Source organism: Epinephelus fuscoguttatus, linkage group LG7, assembly GCF_011397635.1.
Source record: "Epinephelus fuscoguttatus linkage group LG7, E.fuscoguttatus.final_Chr_v1".
In the NCBI taxonomy this organism is placed as follows: Eukaryota; Metazoa; Chordata; class Actinopteri; order Perciformes; family Serranidae; genus Epinephelus; species Epinephelus fuscoguttatus.
Genome location: NC_064758.1, coordinates 34,400,601 through 34,421,535, shown reverse-complemented (window position 1 = coordinate 34,421,535; position 20,935 = coordinate 34,400,601). Strand labels below are relative to the sequence as shown.

General features: G+C 40.6%; 1 protein-coding gene across 1 annotated transcript; it reads right to left on the bottom strand.

Annotated features, from left to right (window-relative positions):
• Positions 1-617: 617 nt before the first annotated feature.
• Positions 618-18,579, bottom strand: nfascb (neurofascin homolog (chicken) b). Its single transcript, XM_049580821.1, has 26 exons — positions 18,466-18,579; positions 18,260-18,365; positions 17,979-18,169; positions 17,087-17,209; positions 16,727-16,945; positions 13,177-13,288; positions 12,879-13,066; positions 12,672-12,803; positions 12,458-12,601; positions 10,924-11,035; positions 10,678-10,841; positions 10,227-10,374; positions 9,437-9,561; positions 9,251-9,352; positions 7,817-8,014; positions 7,412-7,482; positions 7,076-7,298; positions 6,799-6,914; positions 5,752-5,962; positions 4,948-5,070; positions 4,434-4,607; positions 4,182-4,313; positions 4,026-4,095; positions 2,119-2,130; positions 1,874-1,909; positions 618-1,759 (listed from the first exon to the last, which is right to left on the bottom strand). The coding sequence occupies exons 1-26, from the start codon at positions 18,560-18,562 to the stop codon at positions 1,528-1,530; spliced, it is 3,561 nt and encodes a 1,186-aa protein (XP_049436778.1). The 5' UTR covers positions 18,563-18,579; the 3' UTR covers positions 618-1,527.
• Positions 18,580-20,935: the final 2,356 nt, after the last annotated feature.

Genomic DNA, 20,935 nt, shown 5'->3' with positions numbered 1-20,935 from the left:
CATGAGCACACTTCTGTGCAGTCCACCTGTGACCTGGTTTTGGCTCATCCTCTGCACAGAATCAAATCACATGTGGAGAGGTGTTTTGCATGCCTGAATTTGTAGACTTGCAGATTTTGTTGATTTGGTAATGTTTCCTTGTCGCTTGTGCCTCTGTGCTAAGTGAAAAGCCTACATAGTTATATTGTTTCTTTCTTTGTATTTATTTTTTTATTGTCTTTATTACTATGTTGTGCTGTATCATATAGATAAAGTAAACAACATTAAAAGAGAGATATGGATCAAAGATTTGTGACTGTGTTTTACTTATTTAAAAAAGCCAGAACACAACTGACTTGTGGATATCTGCACTCTGGGTGCACTTTTCTGGTTTATGACATGTTTTATGACATACTGTACTGGGTATCTAGAACTCAAAGTAGCTATGAGGTCTTAAAATGTCTAAGAAGTGTCTCTGAAAAGGTCTTAACTTGTATTAAATTTAGCTTCAGGATTTATGCATCTACCCTGAAAAGTAATTGTAAAAACTTAATCAAATTAATATAAATAAACCTTTTAAAGTAAGACAAAGAGCAGCTAAATTCAACATTCAGAGTCATATTAAACATGCTACAAATAATATTTCCACTTTATTTACATTTAGGACATGACTGTGGTAATACACAGATGATGTTAAGGGTCAAATAAACTGAAGCTGTTACATCATGATTAATGATTTCCATCCATCTCCATCGTGAGTAAAATGGGGAGACAGTTAAGGCAAGTGTACAGACAGACATGAGCAACTTGTGATTTTACAGCTGATTTATGGCTGCTTGCTGATTCCCAAAATGGTTTGATCTTTTGACTTCCAGCAGAGCAAAATTCACAATCTGGCAGTGCAGATGAATCATTAGTCCCTGGAGATGTTTTATGATCCTTAATCTATTACCATCAACCCTTCTATACACTCACATTGCACTATTAACACTGGGATATAAAAGAAAGAGTATGCAATCTGAGTTCAGAGAGTACACTGTGACTCCCTTGATCATGAGAAGATGGCATGCCGCCCTTATTTCAAACAGCCAACACACAAAAATAACACAAATCTCATTAAATCCTGTTGAAATTAGCTTAAACAAAAAGATGGAAAAACAGGCGTTAAGTTGGTCCTTGCAACTGCTTTTATCAACATGATAAACTGATCCTCTTCTGTCTCCTCTGATGTGTAGTGTCTTTCTGTTGGCAGGATAACTGAACACGTACTCATGCGTATGCACGCGCACAAATATGCAGCATTTTTATTTACAAGAAATGCAATACGAAACACAAAACGTGAAGCTTGCTTAAGATAAGCATCTCAGCTGTAGTATTGTCCCAAATATTCCACCATTTTCCTCTTGAAATACGTGACAGTTGCTGTGTCTGCATGGACACAGAGGGTAACAGCACCTTGGGCTCCAGCTGTTCCCTCCTGCAGACAAACCGCAAGTGGTTCAAGTCAGAGGGTACACGCGCTGAAAGTCACATGAAAAATGGACAGTTTTATGCCAGGGAGTAGATGGTGTTCATTGGAGAGTGGAGCTCCAGACTTCCCCCAAAGTCCAACTCCCTGACGTCCCTCCTGGTTCCAGTGTACTGGCCAATGAAGGAGCCGTCCTCGTTGAATGGCATCTCGCCTCCTTCACCGTAGTCCACCAGACTGTCGTCGCTGTCTGATCGCTTCATCATTGCCTCCATAGACGGCTGGCCTCTTTGAAGCCCTCTTTCCTCCTCTCTTCAAAATAGTGCAAAAGATAAAAACACTGACATTAGAAGACCAGACACCAGAGGACAACAGCTGGACAATAAAACCTAATGTATAAGTACATTTAAATGTACATGTACATACCGCCGAGGGTAAGGCAGAGTGGAGACACGTGCTATCCTAAAATATGAGGAAAGGTTGTTCATTTGTAAGACAGGATAGATGATTTTATCACATTTCATTCATCATCCACTCATGAAATGTTTATAACTGTTCCAATTTTCTGAATATACTATCTTGTTAATGACATACTGTAGAAATAACCCATAAAAGGTTTTACAGTTTAAAAGTCAATAGTGTCAATGAGTCAATATTTAGTCTTTTCATACCTTTCAAGAGACCTTGAGTGGTTCAGAAGGGAAAGGAACAGGGTTGAGGTTTGGGGAGGATAAAGGTTTAGGTAGAAAAGGTAAAGTAAATAGAAAAAAAAACAGAAAATAATGTAAGTGTGATCAAAGAGTTATCATAAATAAGGCCATAAATACTGTAACCAGATTTGATTTGTACCTGTGCAGCATCATGCTAAAATTTAATCAAAATTAAAGGCACCCTGTGGAGTATCCAGCCTCTGGCAGCACTATAGAGCAGTGCTGTATTGTGCACATGCTGGCAAGTGACTTGATGTCCTTCTGTTCCACTGATCTGCCAGCCAGCAAACGTGTATCTAAATAACAGGGCTGGGTATTGGTATTGGATACCTTTTAGGTATTGACCGAAATAATAATCCAATACCGTGTAGTATCGAAGCTTCTCCAGTCACACTATACCTTCATTCAATCCTTTTTGCTTTAGGGTTTTAATCCTAGACTGTCCAGACTTCCTGCCAGATCAGCAAACTTTGTGTTGCCCACATCTCCAGACTCGAAACCACTCTGCTCCCAGTGAATGGTCAGTTCAATGTCTCCCCACTTAGCATGATCAAACACAGCAGCAGCAGCTAGCAACTAACTCACTCTGACAACAAAATGTCTCGACTCTGTTGTCAACCCTATTAATAACCATTAAGTAACGCTAACTGTGTGATGCTAACAGTTAGCCCTGTCACTGTGTGCGGCTGGCACTCTCTACAGTCCAGTTCAGACCAAAGATACGCATCGAGACGAGTTGAAACAGGCAACAACTTGCGATAAGCTGTTCTGCAACGTTTTAAAACCTGCCATTTTACACCAATGCAACCAGATGAGATGGTGTATAATCTCTATGCAACAACCCTCTGTACTCCTGCTCTGATTTCCAGCTTTCGGGCTTATTTTGTGACTGAATATAATTTGTGGCTTCTTTAAATATGAATGAGGATAGTGATAGTGAGATACTGGCTACAGCTGCATCTGTAGTAGTGATCAAACGGCGAGAAACAAAACAGAGGCACATACAGCAAGCAGCAGCAGCGACCGACCATCCAACACCAGCACACATGAGGACGGAAACAGGGGGCTTGGTGGGAATGGAGTACCTGCGTACTAAAACCAGTGACTGGCAATTTGACCAGCTGAGTTGCAGATGACACCATCAGCCGGCTTGAGTCGAGTTCAGACAGCCAGTTCACACCACTGAAACTTTTCTCTGCAACGTTCTGTTCTAAAATGGTTTCATCACAAATCTGAGCTGGGCTTAACTGTACGCGGCGCGGAGGTCACACTCCCACAGCAGCAGCTACACCACATGCAGTCTGTGGTAGAAAGCCACTTCATACATCCTGGGTATCAAATGAAGTACTCTACTGGTATCAGTATCACTTCAAGCGTAGTGGTATTGGTACTGATAACGTAACTTTTTTAACAATATCCAGCCCTACTAAACAATATGCGATATATAATACTTGGCTCCACATGTTTTCCAGGCCTCAAGAAAACACTCAGTGAGTAACACTGAATGTAAACATGTGGTTTATTTGTTTACAAGATAACTCCACAGGGCAGCTTTAATTCACCAAATCAAAAGCTGATGCACAGCTACAGAGCAAATGGATGTAAATATAAGGCTACTGTTGTTATAGTTTTCAATAGTGATAGTGCTGTACAGTGTTATGGAAAACATAATGACTTATTCAATGTTGAGTATTATTACCATGCTACTATATAAGTAATTGTACATGATGCAGCACACCTTGAAACCCTCAATACATTTTTGTTTGGTAGATAAACACACTCACTGTAAACTTAATTCATTAACTTATTAGTCTGTGTTGTCTTTCTATTGTGTTTACTTCCCACCAGCTGTCTGCTGCGATGCTTACCTGTAGTCAAATGATCCATCCTGATCTTTGTCATCCACCGGCTCCAATGAAATGTCTTTTTTGTCCCGCACTGAAATACAAAACAAGCTACACTGTAAGAGGAGACACGGTGTGATGTTATCAGACATCACAGGAAATGAGGAATCACCACCGTACCTGGGTATTTCCCCCCTCGGCTCCTCTTGATGAAGCAGACTATGAGTAGGATGAGCACGATGAGAGCCACAGCACACATAATCCCGATGAACCAGCCCTGAGTGGAGATGTCCACCTGGTCCTGAGCATATACTGAGACACACACAAGCATGTGCACACACATGTAAGTATAGACAATGTTACAGTCACCTTCTTTTAAGCACTTCAAAGTGTTAATTTGGGAGAACACTGAATGTGACAGCAGTAAATTACTTTCAGTGGTGTAGTGGGGTGACTCCTCTGTATGCCATTCCCCTATCCCGATCTGAGTTCGTGCCGCCACAGAAAATCTGTATCGAGTGTAGCGGTCGTATCGTCGGATTGAGAAACTGGTGACATTTGGAGTGAACTCCTCAACTCGGAGCTCTTCTCCCCTGGTAGCATTCACTGTGGAGAGAGTGGAAATATCAGTGCGTTTGGAGGACTCTTGATGCTGGTAGAATGCCCACAACTGAGCTATTAAGTGGCTTACCTGCTCGGAGAGTGCCCACACAAGTGTTCATTACCCTCTTGAGAACATACTTCAGTGGTATTTTGGTCTTTGAGTGCATATATAAGTGTGCTATTATGTGCAGCTGGGATGTGGACTTAAGTGTTGTGTGGAAATCTTTGTCAGATTTAGTGAAATAAACTGTTTCTTTTTGTGTTATTGCTTTTTCTCCAAGGAGGACTGCATAATAGGACATTATGAGGTGTCTGAGAGTGTTTCAGATGGATGTCGGCGTACCTGTCTGGTACTTGAGGATATATCCAGTGATGATACCATTGGGTTCTGCTGGCAGGTCCCAGTCAACGTAAATACTGTCCAGATGTCGCTGTTGGATCCTGAAGGATCTGGGAGCAGATGGTACTACGTACAAAAACACAGCAGGAGACAAAGCATGTAAGTTTTTTTTCCACTATGACTTTTTTATGACACTTTTATGACATATTATACTGTGACATTTTCATGACATTTTAATGACATACTTTAATAATACATTTTTTTATGACACTTTTGTGACATACTATATTATGACACTTGTTATGACATACTTTAACATTTTTATGATATTATATTATATATTATATATATTATATTTTTATTATATACTATGACTATGATTTTCTGTGCCATGTTTTTATATTTTTTATGACATATTATTAAATTATACTTTCATGGCATGCCATACTAAGACTTTTTTTAGGATGCTTTATGGCATACTAACTATAATATGTATGTTTTATAGGGAACAAGATTGTGTTTTTAGCTCTTATGTGTTACTGATACTGTCTTGCATTGGGTTTGCACTTGACTCATTCTCTTGTTCTTTGTTCCCACCTGATCTATCTGAGTTATGTTGCATTGATACAGTGTTCCAAGCAATTACAGTCAGTGTATAGTGAATGTAAGTCAAAGTGTATCACTGACTGAACTGGTTAGAAGTGAGGATGGTGACGAAGTCTTAAAAATGTATGGAAAGGATCTTTAAAAAGGCCTTAAAAGGTACTGAAGTTAACTTCGGGAATTCCTGCATATACCATTTCTTACCTCCTTCAGGTGTTGAGAACTGTATATTATTACTGGGCGGCCCTTCATATCGATTGTTTGACACCACTACATACATTTTGTAGTTGCTATAGGGGATGAGCTCAGTGACGACCCCAGAGGGCTCTGCAACATTGTCTGGAAATGATTGAGACTTCAACCCTCTGTTGACCCTGTGCCACCTCAGCTGACTGCTGTCCCTCCAGTAGTAGACCTGAGAGATGAGAAGCAACACACCAAGCAGTTTAACAGTTATGTTCTCAAGTATTCATACATATGTAGCCTATGCATCTAATATTGCTGTTCTTTTTCACTGCATTGCATTCAGTTGGCCAAATAACTTCCTGTATTAGTAAACGTAATCATGTAATGGGAGGAAAAAGGGAGAAATCAGGATGTGTTGTTCTTATTGTTGGAAATATCTTCCTAACCTGAAAGCAAAATCAGTCATACAAGACATATTTGCATTTCAGAGGTCTAATATGAGGATAAAAACAATAGAATTATAACTGTAAAGAAAGTTTGAAGTAAGTAGTTTAATATTCCACAAAATATCAAGTCAATATCACAAGCAATAACTTGTATTTTACATGCTTAAGTTATAATAATAATATATATATATATATATATATATATATATATATTAATATATTCAGCATCATAGTTGCATTGGGCCATGTCATTGAGCTAGTTTGCTGTCTCTGTTAAGTAGCTCACATTTGCGAGTCACTTGCAGTCCATTCAGAATGGACCCCCACCAGTTGCATGAGGTAAATTTTAGTTTGTCAAAACTTGTTCAAATACAGTCATATCTCTGTTCTCTTCATCCCTGTTAAATATATAACCCTCACCTTGCAGTCACCACAAAGAAGAAATGATTCTATTTTCCACACTATTAAATCAACTGAAACTCACCAGTATCCACCACTATCACCAGTGGACTCTCTCAGTGATCTACAGCACGTGCTCAATTTCTATTTTTTTCCGTAAATATAAATAAAAGCTTTATTCTAAGTCCATGATTAAGTATTAAATTCACAATAGACACACCTTGTATTCTTTCAATTCTCCCATCATAGAGCTGCGTGACACTGGGTCCCAGTGCACAGTCACCTGAGTGCTCTCAATGTCGGACACCCGCAGGTTCAGGGGAGCAGTTAGAGGACCTGATGTAAAAACATTGCCCAGCTTTAATCATGATCTGAGCTCAAACAAACAAAAACAATGTGGCAAATACAAAACAGACTTCACTAAGACACATTAAGTTTCTTTTTCCTTCCTGTAGTATTCACCTATATATTATAATGCAGCAGCTTTAGGTACTTACGGTCTTCCCCAGAGTAACCAATGACAACAGGAGACTCTGGACCCAGCCCAAAGTCGTTGACAGCCTGGACTTTGATCTCATAAGGAGTGAAGGTATCTGCATCATAGATGTAGTATTTCAGCCATTTAGTGGTTGCGTTCTTCCACTCCTCTCGGGAGTCTCTCCTCCTCCACCACACCAGATACTTCAGGTGGGGCCCGTTCCACTCTCTGTAGGTCAGAGGCTGAAAGCAGAGTGAACATCAACCAGCGTAATTCGATCTCATTGTGGTAGAAACAAAAAATGTTAACAGTCAAGATAAATATGGAAGTGTTACAGTTTTTTTTTAGTTATTACCTCCCAGCTGATCTCCATGTTATTCCTCCATGTACCCACACCCTTTAAGTTCTTTGGGATGACGTCTGGAGCTGTGCAGGAAAACCAGTGGTAAGATCATAAGCTTTAAGGGAAGAGTTCAGCGTTTCATGAAATGTGCGTATTCACTTTCTTACCATGAGTCGGATAAGAAGACTGACACCATTCCCATGTATGTGAGATAAATATGATAAGATATGAACTTCATTCTTAGTGTAAACACATGAGAGTGGTATTGATCTTCTCATCTAACACTTTTTAATGAAGCAAATAAGCGTATTTTCTAAAATGCTGAGCTTGTCATTTAAAATATGCGACATAACTGTCTGTTTTGTTAGTTCACAGTCTGTTTCAGACAGGAATGTATTTCAGGAACATGAAACCCACGTGCACCGCTGCTCTGGAAGCGTGTAGATGGACGACTTGGGCGACTCATTCCGATTTCATTGATAGCGATGACCCTGAACTCGTAGTAGGTGAAAGGAGTAAGGTGCAGAATGACAGAGTTGAGGTTCCCAGGGTACGCTGAGAGGTTTCTCCACTTCCCAGGCAACCAGTCATCGTCATCATACTGCACCAGGTACTCTGTAACAGAGCAATAAATTGAGAAATATAACACTTAGAGTTTACATCAATGTCTGTGAAAACATTAATGCTTCACACATATCTTCCCCCCGGCAGCACAGAAGGTCTACACAATCAGCATAGTTTTAAGGTGGACACCCAAGATTAGTGTCACCAATTCAGTATCTGACCAAATGTCTCCACTTTTGTTCCTGAGGTATGGAGTAATGGCCAGAAAGTGTTTTTGCAGAATATTATGATGTCACAGTGCAGCTGACCTTTGACTTTTGGATATAAAATGTCATGATGTCATCATTATATCCTATCTCACATTTGTGTAACATTTTGTCATATTAAGAGCATGAATTCTTGAGTTACAGCCAAAAACATGCTTCCTGAGGTCACAGTGACCTTAACCTATGACTGCCAAAATCTAATCAAGTTCATTCTAAGTATAAGTCTACGTAAACATTTGTGCAAAATTTGAAAAAACTCCCTCAAGGTGTTCTTGATACATTGTGTTCGTGAGACAGAGGCCAGGTCACAGTGACTTTGACCTTTGATAGCCATTATCTAATCAGTTCAGCGTTGAGTCTAAGTGAATGTTTGTGCAAAACTGGAAAAAAATCCCTCAAGGTTTTAAATTGTATTCCCAAGAATGACACAAATGGGGTCACAGTGACTTTGACCTCTGAGCTATGGCCATCCAATTTCTAATCAAATCAGTTCATTCTTGACTCAAAGTGGACATTTTGCTAAATTTGAAAAAAATCCCTCAAGGTGTTCTTGATACATTGCGTTCATGAGACTGGGACAGAGGCCAGGTCACAGTGACTTTGACCTTTGACCACCAAGATCTAATCAGTTTAATGTTGAGTCCAACTAAATGTTAGTGCCAAACTGGGAAAAAAAACTCCCTCAAGGTGTTCTTATATTGCATTCACAAGAATGAAACATATGGGGTCACAGTGACTTTGACCTTTGACCTATGACCACTTAAAATCAGTTCATTCTTCACTCAAAGTGTACATTTGTGCCTAATTTGTAGAAATTCCCTCATGGCTTTCTTGAGGTATCATGTTCATGAGAATGGGATGAATGTATGGACATAACGACAGATGAGAGGACGGACAAACAACCTGAAAACGTAACACTTTTGGCCATGGCTGCCACCAGCGTGGAGGCATAAAAAAAAACAAAAAAACAAAAACAATAATACCCACAAAATCTGAATTTATTTAGTTGAGCGGCTCTTACCTGTTATAGGATTGTGGTTGCTGTCTCCAGGGACCCAGCTGAGTCTAACAGTGCGCTCATATGGATCTGACAACTCCAAATTAGTGGGAGGATCTGGACGGTCTACAGACAAAAATACATGAACAATTAAAAATCCAAACATGCTGTATGTTTAATGAAATGTCATTTATTTTAAACGTGTCGTACCCATCACCATGAGGTGTGCTGAGGCAGACTTTTGTTCCAGCTCACTCTTGATGACACAGGTGTAATTGCCCTCATCGCCTCTGTTTACATTGGTGATGACCAGATTTGATTCATCCATAGAGAGTCTGAGGAAACAAGCGAGTAAAACTGGTGAGATTAAGATGCTTTTTGGCTCACACTAAAACAAGACACTGTAAGGGTCCAGTGTGTAGGATTTAAGGATTTGGCAGAAAAGGAATATAATATAATAAGCATGTTTTCTTTGGTGTGTTAATCACCTGGAAGTAAGAATCATTGTGTTTTAATTACCTTAGAATGAGCCGTTATATCTACATAGGGAGCGGGTCCTCATCTATAGAGATTGCCATGATGCATTGCCATGTTTCTACAGTAGCCCAGGATGGACAAATCAAGCACTGGTTCTAGATAGGGCCATTCATGTTTTACATCGGCCACAGCCCCTCCAGGTTGAGAGCATCAGAAAAACATGTATTTTTTTAACGTGAAACTGCTTTATTCAGTGTTTTTACTGGTGTAAACCACCAGGTGTGTTTGTTTTGGAGAGGCGGAGACCTCTGTGGATAATTCGGCTCCTGGTAGAAACCTCCTGAACAATAAACAGTGAAGTAGTTCTAGCTGGGATAAGTTTCAGCTGGTTGCATCAGCAACTCTCACCACTAGAGGCCACTAACTCCCACTAAAACTTACACGCTGCTCCTTTAATTGAAAATAGTGTACTCATATACTTATGGTGTATGTCTCTGTAGAGTTCATTCAAAAAAAGACGTACCTCCAGCCAAGAGTGACGTGTCTTTTTTCTTTCATCCAGGTGGTTGTGACAGGAGTTGTGACATCTGATGTCACACCACACTCAAGGCGCACGTCGCTTCCACGCATGACTTTCATACTCTGTGGTCTCGTAACAATTAAGGTAGGCTCTGAGAGGAGAGGATAAAAAAAAAAAAAAACACAATGGGTCACACAATTAAACAAGTATAGATAAAAAAAAGTATGTGTGACACTGCCTGATATCAAACTGAACTGTGAACTCTTTACACTTCGTTTCCATCATTAGTCTGACATTGTCTCCACTCTAAATGATTTCTGTCGGGGAAGGGGAGTTGATCTTCTCCAAACGATCACAAGAGGCCGACATATGAACCTGAATCTAACATAATTTTAAGATCAAACTGATGTGGGCGGTTTTAAAGGTCTGTACCCAGCCAAAGTGTGACCCTCACCTTTGACCTCTATTCGGACTTGATTCTCGTCTCTTCCTGCGACGTTGCTGACTATACACAGGTAAGTTCCCTGGTCTTCTATCCGTATGCGTTTGATCTCCAGAGTCCCGTTACCATGGGTCTTAAAACGATTTCCTTCCAGATTCCCCTGTCCATATTTGGACCTGAGCAGACCCACAAACACAAACTGTGAGCAGATGTCTGAACACACTCTTTGCATTAAAATGTCAATCAGTACATTCTCACCATCGCAGTTCAGGCACTGGAGAACCAAAGTAGCGGCAGTCTACGAAGATACGACTGCCCTCCACCACCCTGAGGAGTTCATTCCTGGGCCCAAGAATACGTGGCGTTGCATCTGGAGAAATATCAATGATAAATAATTAACTTCATTATGATTATAAAACAACATCCTCTTTCCTTTAACCTCTGTGGTCTATTGCACATGTAGTCAATTTACTGATTTCTTCAGTGGCCAAATCCCTGATTGTGATTTTTGTGTAGGTGGAGAAAAAGACGAAATAGAAAGAGTTTCTCTTTACGCAAAATACAAAATATCTTTTGGTATTATCACATTATTACTCAGGCTACTGCCATTGGGGAGAGAGGTATCTCTTCCATGATGGATTTCTCCCGGTGTGGTCATCCATAATCTCTTTTTATCCCTAAAACCAGATATTTACCTCTGGCTAAAATTTGCAACTGTCAGGCACTCCATCTGCTCTAGAAATGTATTTACTAATATATAACTGTGTATCTTTGAGTTTATGGTTCAATAATTTTTGGTTATTTTACATGAGAGATTTGATCTGGATTTTTTTTCGCTTTGTCTGTGCTCTTCATATTTGTTTAAAGATGTAACAATCAGGATTCAGCATCATTTATATCAGAATCTGATAACAACTGGTTGACTGTTTGATCATTGTTGCTCATTTCTTATCAAATGTCCCCCACACGAAGTTTTAAAGAGTTAAATTAGTAATAAATAATACCTACTTCTTATTTTCTCAAACCTAGGTTCCTATTAAGTCATGAATATTCATGACTAGATAAAAATAAAGCATGGATTACCTATCACATTGTGTATTTAATTTATTTTAATGGTATAGCATTTGAAGTTTTTAAACCTTTTTCAGGTAACCACCACTATTTAAATGCTCTTATATTGCATATACATGCAGGTTTGTTATCAAATGCATATACAGTACGCGTTCACAACTTTTATCTTAACATTCAATTTCAAAACATTTCCATAATATGAAAAAAAAGGGAGTGCTGCACTGGGTGTAGTTGTAAAAAAAAATCAGGTGCTCTTCACGGATGGGGCAATTTGTCACTTAAAGATAAAACCAACAACTGGCCAGCTCACTCAGTGTAAAAGTCCATAGTACAAGCAGGCAGTCCAAAAATGCATCCGAGGCACTCTGATCCTGAATTAATACATAGATAACCAACGCGAAGAATTTTAAACTACAGTCAGAGTGCCTTAGATGCATTTTTGGACTGCCTGCTTGTATTAACATTTTCATAATATCCTACTTATTTTTGTGACTGCACAACAGTGATGCAGCAGTGAAGCAACTTAGACGTGCCATGACACTGAAAATTGGAGTGAATCGACTAAAACATTAAGAATTGTCAGCATATACCTAATTGTTTTTACTATTTTACTTATTAAACTGGTGACTGTCGCTGGCAAACCACTGAGAAACTTCAACTGGCTGAGTGAAAAACAATGCATTACACTGTAAAAGTCATGAATGACAGAGTGGTTACTTACGTAGCACATTGACAAAAGCATTGGCCAGTAAGTACCCAAACTGATTGGAAGCATTGCACTGGTAGACGGCAGTGTTTTCAACGGTCACACTGCGTAAAGTCAGCGTGTCTCCTGACACCTGTCTGTTAGGCAGCGGTGTAGCACCTGGGGGAAAAAAAAGTTATTTAGATTTACTTTAACTAGTAGACAAGCTAGTAGATATGCAAAAACATACTTTCAATTGGTTCCCCGTTGATGAACCAGCTGACTGTGGGACGAGGAGCTCCGTCAGAACGACACACCAGGCGTCCATTTTCCTCCGGGGCCAAAACCAAATCAGTGGGTTTCTCCAGCCAGAATGGAGCAGCTGTCAAATACAAGTATTTTAGTTGTTTCATTACTGTGCAGTAAGAACATACATGTTTCTGAAAGTGCCTCTCACCTTTGACCCTGACGGTTATCGTGTGCTGGATGTATCCGATCTTATTGGTAGCAATGCAGGTGTATTCACCCACATCCTCAAAGGACGCCTTCGGGATTTGAATCATCTTGTTGAAGTTTTTTACTTTCATGCGTGGCGTCACCACCAGGTCGTCACCATCCTTGGTCCAGGTAATACGAGGAGTTGGCCTTGATGACGACAAACAAAGCTTTACACAGGATGACTTTCATGGAATAAAAGTCAAAAATAAAAAGCCCTGCAGTTACAGTTTATCTCGTGATCTAGCGTTGACACTCACATTCCCCCAGCGATGCACTCCAGGAGCAGCTCCTCCCCCAGCAGAACCAGTATGGAGCTGGACGAGCCTGTGGGAGACAGCCAGGTGGGGGCCGCCTCAACCACTGTGCGGGCTGCAGAGGAACCAAACCAGAAGAGACGAGCATTCACAAACCCTTTCTGACTGTTAAACAACACAAGACCACAGTGCAAGTTAACTTAGAAAATGAGAGAAGACAGCTGAAGCAGAGCACTCACTCACCACAGTTAGTGAGTTTAGTTGGAGTAAATGAGGAATCTTTTTGGGATATCGTCTGAAATAAAACAAAATGGTCCAGTTTGTGGGTAAAGTAATGACAAAAGCCAGGGAGTAAATGGAAAACATTAGGAATGATTGTTATTAGTGTATCTGTTTGGTCAGGACAGGTCAAGTTACTATAGATGAAGAGAGCAGACAGTGTTAGTGTGCAACAGCATTTTGACAATACACTGTCTAAACTGTTGTCCATGATGTAATGCTCGTCCAGAGTCGATGAGGGTTTTTTATAACTCATATACTAAAAGAAATGATCACATTTACTTCAGATGCGTTTAATTAAACTTACTATAATATCAGTACCCTACAGTCATTAACAGTATGTTGTACTAGACTAACATGTTTCAGTAAATCACATGCACATTTTGAGACAGTATAGCAGCGCTAACATAAGTCAGCACCATTAACCTTTCTTTTTACGATGTGCTATAACGTTATCAAGCAGGATTTGCAGCCTCAAGAGCGACAGGTCCTTGAAGGCTCACAACTTTTTTCACCAGTGGCCAAACAATTAACACTGCTTGGATAAAGTGTTAGATCCCTTTTGTTTAACCAGAAACAGCCCCAAAACAGTCAGACTCCATTTAAATAAACAGTGATTTTAGCATCTATGTAGCCAGCATGTTTGTACACTGAACTGGATGAATTAAAGGTTAATTTTAACCAAAGAGTTGGTGATTGTGGGAACAGTGGATCTGTTGACTCTGAATAAAGTGTGTTTTACAATGATAAAATTAATGTGCATTTAAATGGAGCCTGGTGGGTTTGATGATAATAATTTTGGGGGCTGTATGTGGATCATACTGTTTAACAATACAGTCTACCTCTGTAGGGATCCTTTTCATAATTTTGTTAGACAATTACAATAACAATCTGAGCTGTCAGTTGCAAAAACAAGTACTTTCAGAGGACAGAGAATGACTGTATGAACACTCCCTGGGTGTTTACATTGCAGCCTGGCCACTCTCTCTCAATACTGGATCAATTAAAAAAATGTTGTTCCCATTAGTCACTTACACACAAAAACATGGGAATATGGGGTCTAGGTTGAAAATACCCTTAAACCCTGGATTTTTAAGTTTATTTGACATGCAGAAAGTGACACAGCAAGTCTTCAGCATGGTAGCAAATGATTTGTTTTCCCCTTCAGCGTAGAGGGATGTGATGTTTTGCGGGCATTCTCATATATACCCACTGTCTCTTTGCCATAGTATGTATCCAAGGTTATCTTTACATATTTCTAATTCGGTTTCCAATTAATGTTTTGTAGCAGAAAATGCATTATGAACATGGTAACCGAAAACAACACATGAAAATGAATATCTTAACATCTGTTTAGGGAAAAGTTAATATACAGTACAGGCCAAAAATTTGGACACACCTTCTCATTCAATGCGTTTTCTTTATTTTCATGACTATTTACATTGTAGATTCTCACTGAAGGCATCAAAACTATGCATGAACACATGTGGAGTTATGTACTTAACAAAAAAAGGTGAAATAACTGAAAACATGTTTTATATTCTAGTTTCTTCAAAATAGCCACCCTTTGCTCTGATTACTGCTTTGCACACTCTTGGCATTCTCTCCATGAGCTTCAAGAGGTAGTCACCTGAAATGGTTTTCCAACAGTCTTGAAGGAGTTCCCAGAGGTGTTTAGCACTTGTTGGCCCCTTTGCCTTCATTCTGCGGTCCAGCTCACCTCAAACCATCTCGATTGGGTTCAGGTCCGGTGACTGTGGAGGCCAGGTCATCTGCCGCAGCACTCCATCACTCTCCTTCTTGGTCAAATAGCCCTTACACAGCCTGGAGGTGTGTTTGGGGTCATTGTCCTGTTGAAAAATAAATGATGGTCCAACTAAACGCAAACCGGATGGGATGGCATGTCGCTGCAGGATGCTGTGGTAGCCATGCTGGTTCAGTGTGCCTTCAATTTTGAATAAATCCCCAACAGTGTCACCAGCAAAACACCCCCACACCATCACACCTCCTCCTCCATGCTTCACAGTGGGAACCAGGCATGTGGAATCCATCCGTTCACCTTTTCTGCGTCTCACAAAGACACGGCAGTTGGAACCAAAGATCTCAAATTTGGACTCATCAGACCAAAGCACAGATTTCCACTGGTCTAATGTCCATTCCTTGTGTTTCTTGGCCCAAACAAATCTCTTCTGCTTGTTGCCTCTCCTTAGCAGTGGTTTCCTAGCAGCTATTTGACCATGAAGGCCTGATTCACGCAGTCTCCTCTTAACAGTTGTTCTAGAGATGGGTCTGCTGCTAGAACTCTGTGTGGCATTCATCTGGTCTCTGATCTGAGCTGCTGTTAACCTGCGATTTCTGAGGCTGGTGACTCGGATGAACTTATCCTCAGAAGCAGAGGTGACTCTTGGTCTTCCTTTCCTGGGTCGGTCCTCATGTGTGCCAGTTTCGTTGTAGCGCTTGATGGTTTTTGCGACTCCACTTGGGGACACATTTAAAGTTTTTGCAATTTTCCGGACTGACTGACCTTCATTTCTTAAAGTAATGATGGCCACTCGTTTTCTTTAGTTAGCTGATTGGTTCTTGCCATAATATGAATTTTAACAGTTGTCCAATAGGGCTGTCGGCTGTGTATTAACCTGACTTCTGCACAACACAACTGATGGTCCCAACCCCATTGATAAAGCAAGAAATTGCACTAATTAACCCTGATAAGGCACACCTGTGAAGTGGAAACCATTTCAGGTGACTACCTCTTGAAGCTCATGGAGAGAATGCCAAGAGTGTGCAAAGCAGTAATCAGAGCAAAGGGTGGCTATTTTGAAGAAACTAGAATATAAAACATGTTTTCAGTTATTTCACCTTTTTTTGTTAAGTACATAACTCCACATGTGTTCATTCATAGTTTTGATGCCTTCAGTGAGAATCTACAATGTAAATAGTCATGAAAATAAAGAAAACGCATTGAATGAGAAGGTGTGTCCAAACTTTTGGCCTGTACTGTATGATGAAATGAATTCAAACAAGTCAAACATCTTACCACCACAGACAACTACCACAGATTCAGAATAGAAACTGTTTAACCTGACCCACAACAGGTCAAAGACCCCTGCCATAACTCAAATCTTTAAACCACAGATCTTTAATTCCAACTGCAGCTGTAACATGCAGGTTACAAGTGTAAACACCTGAAAATGTCTCTAAAAAAGTCAGATGTGACCTAAAACACAAGGTGATGGCTGAAAGCTGGACACTATGGACACACAATCATACTCACTTGTTAGCACTTTAACAACCACAGGCATCTTCTGCTGGATGACATTCTTGTAGGGGAAGCGGGCATTACAGCAGTAATCAGCAGCAGAGTCGTTGACCAGGACGTTGGAGAAGTACAGATCTCCGTTAACTCCCATGGATACCCTGCGGTCCTGCCGCACAGGCTGCATGGTGGGGAAAGCTGTCTGAATGGGCCAGGTGAAAGGTCTCGCGTATGAGCCTGAAATAAAGTCACGGTTCACAGAAAAACACGTCAATAGCTAAAACTCTTGACAACTAGTTTGGTTAGTAGACAGTTAAAAAGCCTCCCTGTTTAGGCTTATTGATCCAAACTTTTAGAGATGTAACTCAAGACACCTACAGCTGCTCATCCAGTAGGTTTCAGGTTTCGGTGGGCCTGGTGGCGGGTCACAGGACAGGACCAGAGGCAAGCCGGCGCTGACCACCACAGGCTCCAGAATCTCCCTCGGCCACACAGGAGGTCCTGCACAAGAGGGAAACAGGTGAGCAGCAAAGCCAGGGGTCTCATTTAAAAACACTGGGTATACACAAAACAAGGCCTGAAAGAGGCTTACGCCACTTCCTGCAGAAAAGTTGTAATCTTTTAAAACACACTTGATGGGAGAAACTTTGACACATGCTTACAAATGTTTTGGAGATGAGAAATTGGCGATGCAGATGGTGAGGTGGAAGCCTGAGCCTAGAAACTGTCGAGCCACCTCAACTGACCCCTTCCGACACAAGGCAGCAGCGGCTCTACTCCGAGCTCCCTTTGTATGTCTGAGCTCCTTACCCTATCTCCTATCTTTCTTGTTGTCATGATTCTACTGCCTCGTTTTTTCTTTTTTGCCTTAATTGGATGGACAGATTTAGCTTGAAAGGAGGATAGAGATGCAGTAAGGGGCCGTGGGTTGGAACCGAGCCCACAGCTGCTGCGACAAGGACACAACCTTTGTATTTGGGGTGCCTGCTCTACCAGGTGAGCTAGTGGGCGCCCCCTACTGCCTCATTTCAAGCTAAAATTCAAAACAGTAAAAAGTAATGTAGCTGAATTCTTAATGTCAAATTAACAGACAAATTGACGGAACTTTTCTGGGCCATGAGAATAACATATTGGAATTCTTAATTTAGGTAGTGTTCCCCTTTAATGGAAAAATTAGTTTGATAACTGAGGACACTGTGTTGTACGTCTCTTGTCAGTTGTGGATATGAACAAATAGTGTGTTCTCTAACAGTCTCAATACGGATCTTACTGTAGAGTCGTAGTCTGATCTTGTTGGAGTATGCAGATCCATACTGATTGGAGGCGATGCACTGATACTCTGCTTCATACTGGTCTGGATTGTTCCAGGCATAGATGTCCAGCGTCCCTGAGCGCCTTCGCATCGTTGCTTGGGAGTCACGCGCCACGTTGAAATATTTCCCGTTACGTCTCCATGAAAAACTTCATGAACATGTAAAGAAAGCATAGAAAAAACAGTGAGGTGGTGTGCACACAGTAATGCCTTTAACAAAAAGCTGCGTCAGCTCTTACATGGGATGAGGGTTTCCTTTGGCTTCACACTCTATAACCATGGTGTCTTTGGGGTCAACAATATGATCCTTCATCGACTGCTTTATGATGGTCGGGGGCTGCCTGACTGTGGGCGGAGAAATAGTTCAGATTAGTATGTTAGAAACTTTTATGGTATGACTATACATATGACAAATTACAATATGCAAGTTAAGTAACAAACTCACTTTCCAGAGGAACGTCGAAAGCCCAAACACTCTGCCACAGAAGCAGCAGCAGCGCTGGTTCGACCAGTGTCCCCATCTTTACAGAGCATGGAACCATGCAACTCTTCTCTTCACCAAGTCTCCTGGTCTCAGATTGAATCAAGTAAAATAATACATTCATGGCATGTGGTTAAAATCCAGAACAAATGCCTGTACATGAAACATCTTACTACAGATTTAAGTAATGGTTCACAAATCATCTGTAATGCAGCAGTAAACATCTCAGTGGTGGAAAACATGATACCACAATAAACAAACTGTGGCTGTGGTTAGTAAAACTCCCGCATTCAAAATCCTGCTCAAGTAAAAAGAGATTAATATCACCAGCAGAATAAACATTAAGTATCAAAAGTAAAAGTACTCATTCTGCAGAAAAATGCCTCCTGTGAGTGTGTTTTATACATCAATTACAATTATATAACTTGTAAGTTTTTACTGTTGTAGGTGCTCAAGGTGGAAGTTGTTTCAAGTACTTTATATACAGTTCTGTAGCCTAATACACTCTCAATCTAGGGGTCAGGCTCCCTACAGGGTCACAAGATAAATCACAGTGGTCTTCAGATGATTAAAGGGAGAGGAAAAACCAAAGTTTTGTTACATGTTGTTGCTTTTTGTGTGTGTGTAAAATATTGTAGTTTTGTCTCGGGTGTGTCAAACAGTCATTTAAATAAAACCATCTTAGAAGTTACATGGGGAAATCAACTGTTAGGGCCCTCTCTTACACGTGGTGCAAAGCAGCACACAGTTCAACGCAACCGTAATTGCTAGTTTCAGACCGACGCCATCATTTCTACAGTCAGTGCCCGTGTTGTGTAAGTAGCAAATGTACTTGCGCCCATCTGTGTCCAAAGTGAGGTGTGGTTTGGCACATTGCTATTTTGAGGCAGCAGAAAGTGATTGCGCCATTGACCACCAAAAACCCCCCCCCAAAAAAACTAGTTTAAAGTCAATGGCGCACAGTTTTCCTGCTATTATTCAGATAGTTGTGCCTTCATAGGTGGGTACACTCGTACACTCTGTTTGTTACACACACAAGGACTCAGGGATGGGTTGAGGAAAATATAAATGATATTCTCTAAAATGTGAACATAGCAGAGATCACAGCAGAGCTGCTGTCTGACTCTCTGTTAAGAGAGAAACTGTGCGCATTTACGCACGAGGAGCAGCGTAACTTCACTGATTATTATTATTATTATAACTCTGTTTCTTCTGTCACATTTATAACTACAGGTTTTACTTTTGCTGCTTAAATGTCCCACAGTATTTGCTGCAGAGACTTTACTGCTCTAACTGCATCTGCCATGTGAATAGCAGTATGCAGAAGAAGAAGAAGAAGAAGAAGAAGAAGTCACACAGTTTAAATAATAGAACAGATGATGACTAAAATGTGTCTCAAGCTCTTGACTCTGGCAGAAGTGTTTCATTAAATGGCCCTACTCAAAATCTTTCCCCCTGATATTACAGTAAATATGCAGTCACCCGCAGGTCATGTTAGTCTGAGCTGAACAAAAAGTTATCAGTGCCTACCTCTCTCATGTAAAGTCAAATCAGGGCTCTCTCCTCCCCATCTCTGTGACCTTCCCAGCACATCGATAATCCCAATGACTTTTCTCCACGTAATTATTCTTTGTTTGTGCAGCACACCAATTAAAACTTCAGTCCTTCAAATATCAGGTCAAGAGCCCTCGAGGAGTTGATAAACTTCAGTAATAGAGTTTCTGTCTGTCACTGCCACTTACACTCTGCCCACCCAGCTCATGAATAATGAATGAGCGCCATACACCACCTACTCCTCACCCACATCACTTCACTGTTCTGACCAGGCTCTCATGATCCTGAACAATCCATCGCAATCCAACACAAAGTTTGTTCACACAATAAACAAACTGAGGCTCTCAAGAGATGAAATAAACATTTGGATTTATGAAACCAACAGCTGGGGCATTTTATATGAGTTGGACCGAGATCTTGAGCCTGATTTTTATTTTTCAAAGCACCAATTTGCATTCTTGTTGGTTTTGATGACATCAAAATGTGGGCTTTATTGTTGACTGGAGGGAACTGGGGAAACAGAGTATGAAAGCAATGTTTGTTTCTCTCATATGAATTTTACATGTGACAGATCTCAAGTCACATGACTCCACAGCGCAGTAGCCCTGACGAAGGATGGAAAAATTCAACAATCAAAATTTCCTCAATAAGAATTTGACTCCTACTTTCTTTACTGTTAACCCTCTGTGGTATTAGATAACAAACCCCTCACTCCACCTCCTGTATTTTTAATTTCCTCCACTTTTCCATAGTACTAATTAGAACTTATCCTTTGTTTTGCAAGACATTTCTTTTCCACACTCAGCCATTCACATGCATATTTCCTCAGAGGAGGAAAAGGTCATTACCATTCAGCTGAGAAAATCCTACAGGGGCAAGC